At 30.8% G+C, this 12,775-nt stretch overlaps 1 protein-coding gene across 2 annotated transcripts in view; it reads right to left on the minus strand.

Annotated features, from left to right (window-relative positions):
- Nucleotides 1-12,775, minus strand: part of LOC135961995 (sodium-dependent neutral amino acid transporter B(0)AT3) — a 74,409-nt gene that overhangs the window by 17,775 nt on the left and 43,859 nt on the right. For both annotated transcript variants that reach the window (XM_065513663.1, XM_065513661.1), the window contains exons 3-4: nucleotides 2,396-2,628; nucleotides 1,724-2,301 (exon numbers count right to left, since the gene is read on the minus strand). In XM_065513663.1, the coding sequence (XP_065369735.1) occupies nucleotides 1,724-2,301; nucleotides 2,396-2,628 (811 nt within the window). The remainder of the gene's footprint in view (nucleotides 1-1,723; nucleotides 2,302-2,395; nucleotides 2,629-12,775) is intronic.

Raw genomic sequence — 12,775 nt, forward strand, 5'->3', positions numbered from 1 at the left:
CAAATCGATTTTTTTTCCATTTTTTTGATTTTTTTTTTTCTCAAAAGAAAGCTTAGATCTTTTCTTTGAAAATCTTTTTGGTCGCTTAGTGGGATGCGAGTGGGATATCTATCAAAATAAGTATTTTGTAACTCAAGACATAAAATTTTTTTTAGTTTTTATAAAATTAAACTTTTTTTCCAAAGTGGGCACTTAGAAAAATATCTTAGCTTTCAAAAAAAACTAAAAAGGGCACTTTGAAAAAAAAATTCAACAAAGTCAATAATTGTATGTATTGTGTTAAAAAACATTTATTTTGTTAGATATCGAACTCGCATACCACTAAGCGACCAAATATGTCTTCAAAGAAAAAAAGTTTTTTATTTCGAAAAAAAATATTAAAATTTTTTTATTTTATTTTTTTTATTTATGACGATACATATGTCTGTAGAATTCTTCACAGGTCCTTCCAAACACATTTTATGTGACAAATTTGGATTGAGCCTATTTGTTCTAAGATCTCAATGTATAATTCGATAATAATAATTACAGAGGATATAGTTGCAGATAGCCTGTTGTCAAGTTATTGTCAATAAATAGTAGTTCTATAATTATTAGCATTCAAGTTATTTTCAAACTATTATGGGGTATGACATGATCAGAATTGATGGTCTAAATTTAAATTTTATGTATGTAATTGTGTAAATTTCCGCTATATGTATTTATTTGAGTGTATCATTCGCAAAATGTTTTCCACTCTCGTCTAGCTTTGATCAGGAAAACATTTTAATACAATTTACTGCAAATCACCTTCATTTATGTCAATAAATAATTTCAATCATGACATATTTATAAATAAAATAATTAATTAAAAAAGATTTTTTTTGTTGCAATAGTGAATGAAAAATTAAATAATTGCGTCTCAAAAACATACACATCAAAACCAATTAAGAGTAATAAATAACTGAATGCTTATTGTGAATAAGGGCATATGCAGCAAAATTTTAAAGGTATTTAAAAGCAGTATTTTGTTATAAATGTTACCAGTTTTATGGGCCGACCGTTTAAGCAAAAAATTCAAAATATAATTTTTTGTATAAAGAAGAAAAAGTTCAGTTAATTTTATTTTACTGTTCCATAAATCTGTCTTAATTATAACCATGCAAACATGGAAATAGGAAATCGAATATCGCGACTGAACCCAATAGCGTGTTCTAAAATGTGATCGTGTAAATGTACTTTTATAATGGTGTAAATTACTTGTTGTGGAATGATGTAATCAATATTCAATTAACAATAATTAATCGCCAATCACTCATGTCTCTCATTTGTAATCACAAATTGGTTTTTAAGCTTTTATTCAGCTATCACTTGCCATTGCAGCAAGCACATGTTTGCAACAATTGCAATTGTTTCGTTTGCCTAAACGTTCAAACAAATCAATTGCGGACACTTAAGTACACTAGCGCCCCATTGATTAAAAACCGTCGTCGTCGTCGGTATAACCAATCGTCCGTCTATAAGGTCGGTCTGTCTGTCTGATTGCCGGTCTATTCATTAATGATTCTCGCTAAAAATAAAAACAATTGCCACACAAACTCATGCTATCAGTCAAGTCAACCAGTTAAAATATTCATATTTTTTGTTATGAGAAATTTAATAATGATCTTGAATATACATAGTTGATGCTCCAACGCGGTTCTAGGCTGTGTTTTTGTTTTTTTGTTCTTTTCATTTTACTTACGCTTCAATGCAACGATCCATATTGACGGTTGCCTTAAAGCCCAAAATGGCAAATATGACCACACTGGCATAAATGGCGGTGATGGCATTACAAACGGACACTAACAGTACATCACGGACGCAATTGTTCTTGGGCGTATTGTAACTACCGAAGGCAATCAGGGAGCCAAAGGCTAAGCCGAATGAATAAAAGACTTGAGTAGCGGCATCCAGCCACACTGTGGGATCAGCTAGCTTTTCAACTTTCGGCGTGTACATATGCATGAGACCCGCACTGGCGCCGCGTAAAGTTATGCCACGAATAAAGAAGATTGTCAGGACAATGTAGGGAAAGAGTGAAGTAAAATACACCACTTTACCCGAACTCTGAATACCCTTCATCACAATGAAGAACACAATTGTCCAGGAGAGCAGCAAACAGAGTACAATCCACCATTTAAGACCGCCAGCATCATCCATGGACGGAGCTGCATCCAATGTTGTACGATACCAAAAGTATGTGGTTTCAGAAGATAGCGCACACTCCTCCACCACAGCACCTGTGCCATTGGTAGGACATGAAGCCCAGGGCAGAGGATACTAAAATAAATAAATAAAATTATTTTATTAACAAATCACCAGCTACAAACAAGAAGCAATTTGTTTGACCCTCTATTGTCTATTGTCTACTTACCCGGAAACTATTAAACAAGTAGAAGAACACCCACGTTATAATCACATTGTAGTAGAGCGCCACAAACAACGTCACTATACACGATGAGATGCCAATACCACCCAGCCAAGGGTGTATGGTATTCCAGACGCCCAGCGCACCCAGACGCATGCGCTGTCCCATGCCCAGTTCAATTAGAAACAGTGGTATGCCTTCCAATATCAACATCACCATGAACGGTATTAGAAATGCACCTGCAAATTTAAAAAACAAAAGTGAAGAAGGTGAATGAATGCATGAATATAAATTAAACTGTGTATTTCAAACAATTTGTACAAGAATGGATTCGACATGGATATTCTTTCCTACATTCAGTATTATATCCAAGTGACATAAAATCAATTCGTTTATGTGTTTGTTGCTGTTGTTGCTTCTGCTAATTTTTGCTATTTTCTTTATTACTCATTATACCCTGGCTGCAATCTAATCAAATTGGATTAGAAATTACGATTGCATTTTTTGTGCGTGTTGCATATACATATACACAGATACGAACAAAATAAAATGAAAATTTAATTAACAATTCAATTACTTAATTTATAAAAATAAAATTTTATTTTATCGAAATTTAACCCCCTGTCTATACCTGATAAATTTTTATCATGATAAACGTCAAAATCGTTGTCATGATAAAAAATTATCCAGTATAGTCCCCATTTATTAGTATTATTCCTTCCTTGTTAGTGCTTTTGCACAGACAACTTTGTCTTGACAACAAACGTCATTAATTGTTATAATAAATATTTGTCAAGTATAGACAGGGGGTAAAACTAAATAAAAGTTTTTGCTTAAAATTGTAATAACTTACAATACAATTTGAAACATATAATGATTAAAAATATTAAATTCCACAAATGGTTAATAAAATAAAATTTTAAGAACAAAATACACTGATCAAGTCAAATTTATGGAATTAAAATAATGATATACAGTAGAGTGTCCCTTAGAATTAAATTTTTTGAAATGTTGAAACGGACCTAAAATACCATCGTACCGACTTTCGATTTAGTTTTGAGGTGCATTTACAAGGGTAAAAAAATGAATTTTTCTCTTAAGGGTTAATTTCCATTTTTGTACTGTTATTGTAAATACTAGACTTCATGTTATATTTTTCTTAAGTTTCATCAAAATCGGCCCAAAAATATATAATATTTCGATATCTCTCCATGAAAAATTCCAAATATTGAAAAATTTGACCTTTGACCCTCAAGATTTAAGGCTTAGCGTTTTCCGATTTTAGTAAAGCAATAAGACTATATTTAAATTGAGCTGGACTATAATATTCTGAATTGGTTTTACTTAAAAATCATAACAGTAAGGAAATTTTGCTCATTCGCCAAAATATGGCCAAAAAATTAGTTTTTCTCGAAAATCGCAAAATTTAAATCGCAGGTACGGAAAAACTAAAGGAGGTATTGACATAATTTTTACACATTTTTATTTCCAATTATATTGTCAATAAATCCCCATGTGATGATCATACAACTCTGAAATTTGTTTAGCAAAATTATTAAAAATTTGAAATTGGAGTTTTGAAACTGCCGTTAAAAAATATTTTTTTTTGGTTATACCTGCGAATAGGTTAACTGTATCCTATGAAGATAAAAACTCATATACAAGTAAATATGGATATATTTTAAGTAAAAATGTGGTTTTATTTTAATATTTCTCAAAATATGTTAATTTTGTTCCTACATTTCTTGTTCTAATGGCCTGAGACACTTTAATGGCCTGTCGATTTTTTAATAACTTTAACATTTTTTAACCAGTCTTTTATATCTCATTAGAACGACAATTACTTACGATTCTTTTAAATTAAATTACAAAAGTAATTATTTAATGGCAAACATTTAAAAACAACTGAAAAAATGCATTTTTTCCCCTTGTAAATGCACCTCAAAACTAAAACGAAAGTCGGCACGGGTTGCTCTTCTTAGAACAAGCTAAAAGTTTTTTGGTGGTATTTTTGGTCATTACGAAAGGTTTCAACTGGTACCGTTTCAATATATCAAAAAAATTTAATTCTAAGTGACACTCTAATATATATACTAAGGTGGACCTAATTTTAAATCGTTTAAAAATTGGCGTGCCGCACGATTGTTAAAGTTCGTGGGAACGAAATTGGGGGAAAATGGATAGAAAAAGGCTGGTAACTACTCAGAAGTCAACCTTAGGGAGGTAAAATGTATGAGCATTATTTTTGTATCCCCAATATTTATCTAGAATAAACTAATTTGTGGTTTTATTATTAACTTTTTTTGTATTTACTTTTTTTCGTGAAATATTTAATTCAAATTAAAATTGTTCCAAATAAATATATATTGGTTTTAATATAACGTGCAAAACATCGCGAAAACAAACTAAAAAGTGATGAGAGTAAATGCTTTATTTGACGTTGTAGGGGTAAATATTGACAACTCTCCCTAATAATTGTACTTGGTTGATTCTGTCATGGAATTACACCAAGTATAAAAGCTGTGAATGTGGATCGAATCGAACCAAACTTTTTTTTACGTGTGAAACATGTGTATTGTTTTGGCGTATTTTTGAATACATAATTGAGATATTGACTTGAATTTTTGTTAGAAAAATTAATTTATCTAAACAAAAAAGATAAGTTCGGAATAAATTGTGGATCAAATTGGGCCTAATATTTGCAATCCTATTAAAATTTTAGTTTTAGAAACTCAATAAATATGTAATAAAATCGTAATTTATTAAGAAAACTAAATGAAATTTAAAATTGTGATTCTAAATAACAAAGTGTAAAAAACCTTGTCAAAGGGAATCCCGCAATTCCTAAAAATTGGAGCGAAAATCCCAAAAATGGTATTTTCTACAATTTTGCCCATGGGATCCACATTTCCTTCGCGGCTGGGAAAATGCTTTGGGGATAAATAGGGAACATATCAAGGCTTTTAAAGCTGCTTTCCGTTTTCTGATCCCAACTTTGGGATTTTAGAACATGTGGTCCAATTTTGAAATATTGATAAAAAATTGGTCAATTTCCGAAGGGCATAAGGCCGACATATTCGAAAAATAGAACATATTTTTTATACCAAAATATTCTCCGTAAAGATACCTTGCAGAAAAGAAAGTTTTTTTTAATAAAAAAAAAGAGTTAAGTCACCTTTTCGCCGTTAAGCAACAATTTATGCCCTAATTTTGTAATACGTAACGAAACGTTTTTTTCGAATAAATTTGTCATTTTTGAATTTTCATATTTTTCAAAACGCATTTTTCGTATCTGTATATAAAATTGAATTTTATAAAACAGAACAAAACGTTCACAAGCGCTTGAAACATCAAAAACAAACGTTGAGAATTTCTTTTCGTTTCAATACATTTTTCATAGATTTTTAAATTTTCAAAGAAAAAACATTTTTTTGAGAATGTGTTTTTTCTTTTTATACATAAAAAATACAACAACAAAAATTTGTTTTCCAAATAAATGTAAAAAACAATCAAAAAATTCAAAATTTTTCAATAAATTTTATTTGTTGCAAAATAAATAAAAATATTTTAATTTATTTGGCAGAAAGTTGACATAAAAACGATGTTTTCAAACTAGGTACCACAACAAAAAATTGACTTGAAACGCAAATATCGTTTCGTTTTATAAAATACCAAATTTTTATTTTTTCGTTCCAAACGGAAAGGCAAACGAAAATTAGTTTGAAGATACAAAATGAGGCCATTAATATTTTTTGAATTCTTAAATTGAAAATCGTTTATTTTTGGATTCATAATTGATATTGCTCTGAAATATTTTGTATATTATTTGTAATTAGCTGTCTAACTAACAAAAGTTTTGAAATGCCTATAACTTGGAAATTATAAGAAGGCCTAGCCGAACGCTTTCCAAAAATATAAAAATCTTTGAAATCCGATGGGAAACAAAAAAATGGCACGCGCTTAAAAATTGTTAATGTCAAAGGTACCTTAATTTGAGCCCTCATAGCGCCGCCCCTGGAGCATTTGTAGGGCCAATTTTAATAACTTAAACTCAAATTCTCCTTCGCTACGCTCATGTCAAATTTTATTTCGATCGGACCAGGTGTTTAGAAATGCCAGATTTATTTCCAAAAAATTTCGATTCTGCCCCACTGTGCAATGTCTATAACCAAAAAAAGGAAATTCCCGTCTTTTGGTATATTAACTCTTTTGGATGATTTTGATCTTCAATTTTTGTAAATACATCTCCTAATATGGGAAAAGTTCAAAATATATTAAAGCCAACGATTTCTCAATAATTAGAGATTTAAAAAAAAAATTAAAAGTCGAGATTCTATAAATTCAATATGCATGAATTACAAGTTGCATAAGTCTTCGGTTTACCACATTATAAAGCATGAAAATTCATTAAAAAGGTTCGTACGTACAACAGAAAGTGGCTCTGTCAAATGTTGCACCTTAAATAAAGCTGAGTACACAGGAATTGAAAAAATGATTTATAAGTGGTTCGCAAAAAAAGGGAAAAATGATGCAATATCAATGCCAGTGAAGGATGGTTGAAAATCCAAGCGTCGAGCGGAAGTAGATTTTTAAAAATTACAGGCGAGAAATTGTCTACGAAACCTCATCTTATTGATCCATTGGTGAAAGAGTTTAAGTATTACGTTGATGAGCATGGGTTGACTCTTCACCAAATCTACAATGCCGACGAATCCAGTTTATATTATAGGGTGCTTCCAAATCACACTCTTGTCACATGTAATCAGAAAACTATTCCGGAAGAAAAATATGTAAATAGCGAATGTTGACGTAAACAACTGGATTCAAGAAGAATTTCTGTGGAAAGTAATGAGGAGATCGAGTTGGCGTAGGTGTCTACATTCGGGTACTCGATATTAGGCTATCTTTTAGACTTCCGAATGAATGTAGCATTATTCAGGCTGAAATATCAGCCATCAAAAGGGCGGCTAACTGGCTTAGTTATAACAAGATATCAGACAGGGATATTTGTATATATACTGACAGTCAGGCCGCTATAAAATCCCTGACAGGTGTATACACAACATCCAGGAATGCCGTTCATCCTTAAACAGGATGGCGAGACATTCAACAGTCGTACTCAAATGGGTACGGGGACACGGGGTACTATGGGCAACTGTGTTGCCGATGATCTGGCGAAAAATAGCGCCATGTTACCTGACGGAGACATAGATTTCCTTTGTGGGATTCCGTTATCCAAATGCAAGCTACAAATTAGTAACTTCTACTATGAGCTCGCTCAGGCAAGATGGGATTGAGAACCCACATGCACTATAACCAGGATGATATGGCCCCGATTAAATCGGGGACGGACAATACATCTTCTTGGCTTTACACGCTCACAATTGAGTGGTGTAGTGGCGGTCATAACTGGACACTGCACCTTTTGGTAATCACGCTAGGAGACTTGGTTTGCAGAAGTTGTCAAAACGAGGAGGAAGATGAAACTATTTTTCATCTTCTTTGTCATTGTCCGGCATTAGGAGATCTACGCCTAAGGTTTCTGGGACATCGTTCCCTAAATAATCTTTCTGAGCTCTCGAATATGAGGCTTGAGGGCATTAATGCCTTTATAGGTAGGAGTAATTGGTTAAAAAGACCAGACATGGGGATCACTTTAGAGTGACCCAATAACCGCCGACTCATTAGCACGTAACTTTTTTTTAAGATCTCCTCCCCCTCTCTTTCCTCAGACATCTCCTTCTTAACTTCTTCAATCTTCTCCCTCTCTCTTTTTCACTTATATCTGTCCCTCTTTCTTCTGTTTTCTTCTACTTTCAGGTAACACAAAGGGACCATTGCTTGGACCCATGTGAGCTGCTCTTATTTTTCTTCATTTCGTGGCTGCCTGGAAACCTAACCCAACCTAATGAGGAGCAAATGGAATTATCAGATACGGAATCAGAGGATTTCTTCGATTGTATAACATTGATAAACATATCCATACAATGGGCTTTGGAAAATGATAAGGCGACAACAGTACTATATGAACTACGTGATTCAGCTGTTATTTTAAAAAAATAATTTGGGGATAAACAAATAAAGGGGTTTTTCCCCCAATTTCGTTTTCACGAACTCTAAGCCTCGTGCGGCACGCCAATTTTTAACCGATCGAGTTTAAACATTTCTCAATTTTTTTTTTATCCTACCTGTCCTTTGTTTTTGAAACAGATAAGGGTCCACCTTAATATACATACATACTTATATAGATACTGTCAAATTTCAGTAAGTATTTAGGTATTTTTCTTAAGAAATTTTTATTAATATTTAATGGTCTAAATATAATGGGTTATTTACTGAGATAAAAAAAGTAGAAAAGCATTTACATTTTACTGGTTGCTTAGGCCAGATCATCATTGAAGACATTGAAGCTTTATTTCTAAAACTATCAAAGCTAAAACAAAACACCAAGAATAAACAGTGATTTTATCTTTTCTTACATTCCCTACTACAATTCGTCGGTTTTTTGCCGATTCGTACTGTTGTTTGTAAGTGGGTTAATAAAAATAAAACAACTTGCTTTATTCGTTCTGATTACTGTAATTTCTAGGCTCATAATACTTTATTTGCCAACTCAGCTTTAGGGAAAATATACATTAAGTTTGAAATCAATCAAAACTACTTGAAAGAAAACTTTTACTGACCCGACTGAATGTATGATATGACTGTTTGGTTGAATTAGTTTTTTTTTTAATTTATGCAGTTCAAATAAAACAAAAACTTAAACTAGATCAAGTACAAAATTAACCATAAAATACTATGGGGAATGAACAAAAAAAAAAACATGAGTAAAACAGATGATTTTTTAACAATGAAAAAAAGTTCTGTACCCTCAACAATAAACCAAATAAAAACGATGATGTTTGAATGACGATTGCTGTATGGATGTAGTGTTGTTGTCAATTTAATTGAACTAAACAAAAAGCAATGCAACCAAATAACTTTTTATGATGTTTAATTTTATTTTATTGGCAGGTACTTATTTGAATTGTAGACATTTGCATACATTATATAAAATCTAGTACATATCACCCATTTAATGAAAGACCGTCATAACTGAAAACTTTATTATTCTATAAATATAAATAATTCTATATGAATAAAGATATTATATCCACTAAACCATACACTTAAGGTGAATATCGTACACGACATTCGTGAAATATTATCAGAAACATTAAACAAAAAATCAAGCACTTGAACATTTTGTTGGAATTTGAGATGAATGCAAATATAATTATGCTTTAAACTTAAAAATAATTAAATATTTTTTAAATAAAAAAAATGTGGCTCGAATTTTGTTACCCTTTTACTGGAGAATGCTATTGATATAAAGTGTAATACAGCTATAATTCAATGCTTGAATTACACTTGCTTTCAACTTGATATTCAGCAAAAATGCTTATGGGGTGTTTATGTTTTGCAATTAAGATTAGTTAACTTGCTTTCGCTTTCAAGAAATATTGTGACCGACACTTGTGGTGCAGAATCAAAATATTTTGGGAAAAAATCTGCCATTTCTAATAGGCTGATCCGATTGACATTTCATAGAGTCGTAGCAGATGTTTATTCGAGTTTATTTTTGAAGACGGACCCCAAAGTCCCCTCATATGTTCCAACCCTGATTTAACTTAAACAAGTAAGAGAGATATATTCGGCTGTGCCGAATCTTAACATATACCCTTCACCAATTTTTTAAAAAATAGTTTCAAATTTTTTTTTTCCAAATTGTTTTCAAAAAAGTTTTTTCCAATTTTTTTAAAATTTTTTTTTTTTTTAATTTTTAAAAAACAATTTTTTGGGAAAAAGAATTTATGAAAACAAAAAATTTTTTTGATGACAAAATAAATCGAGTTAAAAAATATTATATGTATGAATCATGTATTTAAGTTATTTGGGGGCTACGGAGAGTTGATTTCAACAGACACACAGAAATTACAAACGGAATGACAAACTTATAAAAATAAAGCTATGCTGATTCTCATAGACGTATGATTAATATTATTTATAATTATCATACGCTCTATAAACAAAATTTATACACATTGGCCCATAATCATAGTCAAAAATAAAGTACATTTTAATAGACTTAAACTCGACTTTACTTAAGAGTGGACTTTAGGTCTATCATAGACAAGTTAAAGTATACTTCTGACGCTGAAGTCGACTCTAAATATAAAACTAGCTAAAGTTGTTTTTAACTCGTTTAACAACAGCATCAGCTGTTCTTCGCCGAGTAAAAAAGTTCGTCACAAAGTAAAAATGTTTAAATTACAAGATATTGGTAGAGATTTTGCAATTATTGAACAGTTATCAATAAAATTGGTACCAGAATATCGTAATTATGATATTAATCTTATCTTTTCCATTTTTCCACAACAAACAACTTTCTTTCTTTAGATGTCCCGGTTACTTTTATTGTTTACGTTTTTTGGTTTTTGTTTTAATTTTCTATGTCAGCTGTTCAGCGTTGCCACTTGTCTGTTTTTTGTTGTATATTGTATGAAAACATTTTTTACATTTGCGGTGGGACCCAGTTAAAGTCGGTTCAATTTAAAACGTACTTTAATTTTGAATTAAATTAAATTTGCAAATTAATAAAAATCAGGTTTTTATTTTAAAGTTGTTTTTAAAAAGAACCGACTTTATTGTTTGACTATGATTATGGTCCAATACATATGAACATCATAACAAAATGCCAAAAATGGTGATTTTTCGAAATTTTTGTATGGGTTCCAGAGGGTGTGCCACTTGCATGGGTAGGTCGGCCCTCCAAAGTTAGTGGGGGTCGGTCATACATTCAAACTCGGTTGGGGCACTTTAAATGCGTCAAAGTGGGATTTTTCAAAATTTGACATTGGGGTCAAAATAAGGAACATCAGAATTCATTTTAGAGGTATGCTTCCTTGGGCAAAGTTTCCTTGTCATTTCTTTCACGTGAATACTCGGGGCGGTGAATTCCGTAAAATTTTTAACTTGACTTTCTCTAAAAGATGCTTAAAGCTCCGAAACAAATGCAGAAGGTTCATATATCAAAAAATATTTAACCCAAGTTCATTATTCAAATTATTTCAAAAACTTCCTATCGAAAGTGGAATTATTTTAGTATTTCGCTTTTTCACAAAGAATAAAACGAAAATTTTTGGAATGAATTTTTTGTTTAATATTATTGGATTTTCTTTAAGTTTTAATTAACATGTTTAATTAATTTTTGATTTAATAAGCAAAACATTGACAATTCAAAATTAAAAAAAATTAAATATTTATATTTAGCAAATTAACAAAATTGCAGTGGGGGAACGGAGAAAAAATGTGGAAATAAATCTGTAAAATTATAGAAGGCTTTTTTCTAAAATGTAGGAATAAAAAATGGTAGCTGATTTTTTTGGAAAATTTTAATGTTTAAAATGCAGTAAAAGTTTTGTTTATGAATCGTTTTTTATGAAATTTTACACTTATATAGAAACTCTTAATCCAAATCCAAAAGTGGAAAAGATATTTGTGAAATGTTAATGATAATCCCACAATTCCCAAAAAAAGTTTTAAAAAATCTCAAAATTGGGATTTTTTCGATTTTTGGTTATATTGAATGCACCAATTTTGGGGCTATGAAATCCCTTTGCACTATATTGAAGAACATATTGGGAGATACAAAACAGGTCTTATTTCTTTGAAAGCAGCTGTGCGATTAGAGAATATGTTGTTTAAATTTCAAATTTACATAAAAAATAGATCTACTTCGGAAGGCTCTGGATCACGCACTAATACAAATTTTTATATAATTTTGTTTTTTTAATATTTCCCGAGATGTTATCTTTCAGAAAAATATAAATACATTATTTATCGTTTTCTTATTTTCTGTATTTTTTTTATGAAAAAAATTGCGAAAAAAACGAAAAGTTGGCATCATTTTCAATTTTTGATATACCCAAGGTGTTGATCCGATTGGCATGAAATTTGATACCTAGATTTAAAAAATTGGATAGTTTTTTTTTATAGTTAATTGCCCAATTCACAATTGATGTCGTAGTGTTATAGCATTGTATGTCATAAATATTTTTCAAACAAATTTTTCGAAACAAAAACAAAACATTAATAAAAAAATTACGACATACAACGATACAACGCTACGACACCAATTGTGAATTGGGCAAATATATATGTTATGTTATTGGTATAAGTTATAACTCCTTCAACCCTCACTGTATTGTAAAAGTGCAAAATAAAAGTGGTATATAAATTTTGCATTGCTTTGCAAATTTATTTCATATTTGTATCACCATTCGATGCGTTTCCAATTCAAACAATAGAAAATTAAATCTAAATAAACAACTGATTGCAACAAAA

Source organism: Calliphora vicina, chromosome 5 (genome assembly GCF_958450345.1).
Source record: "Calliphora vicina chromosome 5, idCalVici1.1, whole genome shotgun sequence".
Classification (NCBI taxonomy): domain Eukaryota; kingdom Metazoa; phylum Arthropoda; class Insecta; order Diptera; family Calliphoridae; genus Calliphora; species Calliphora vicina.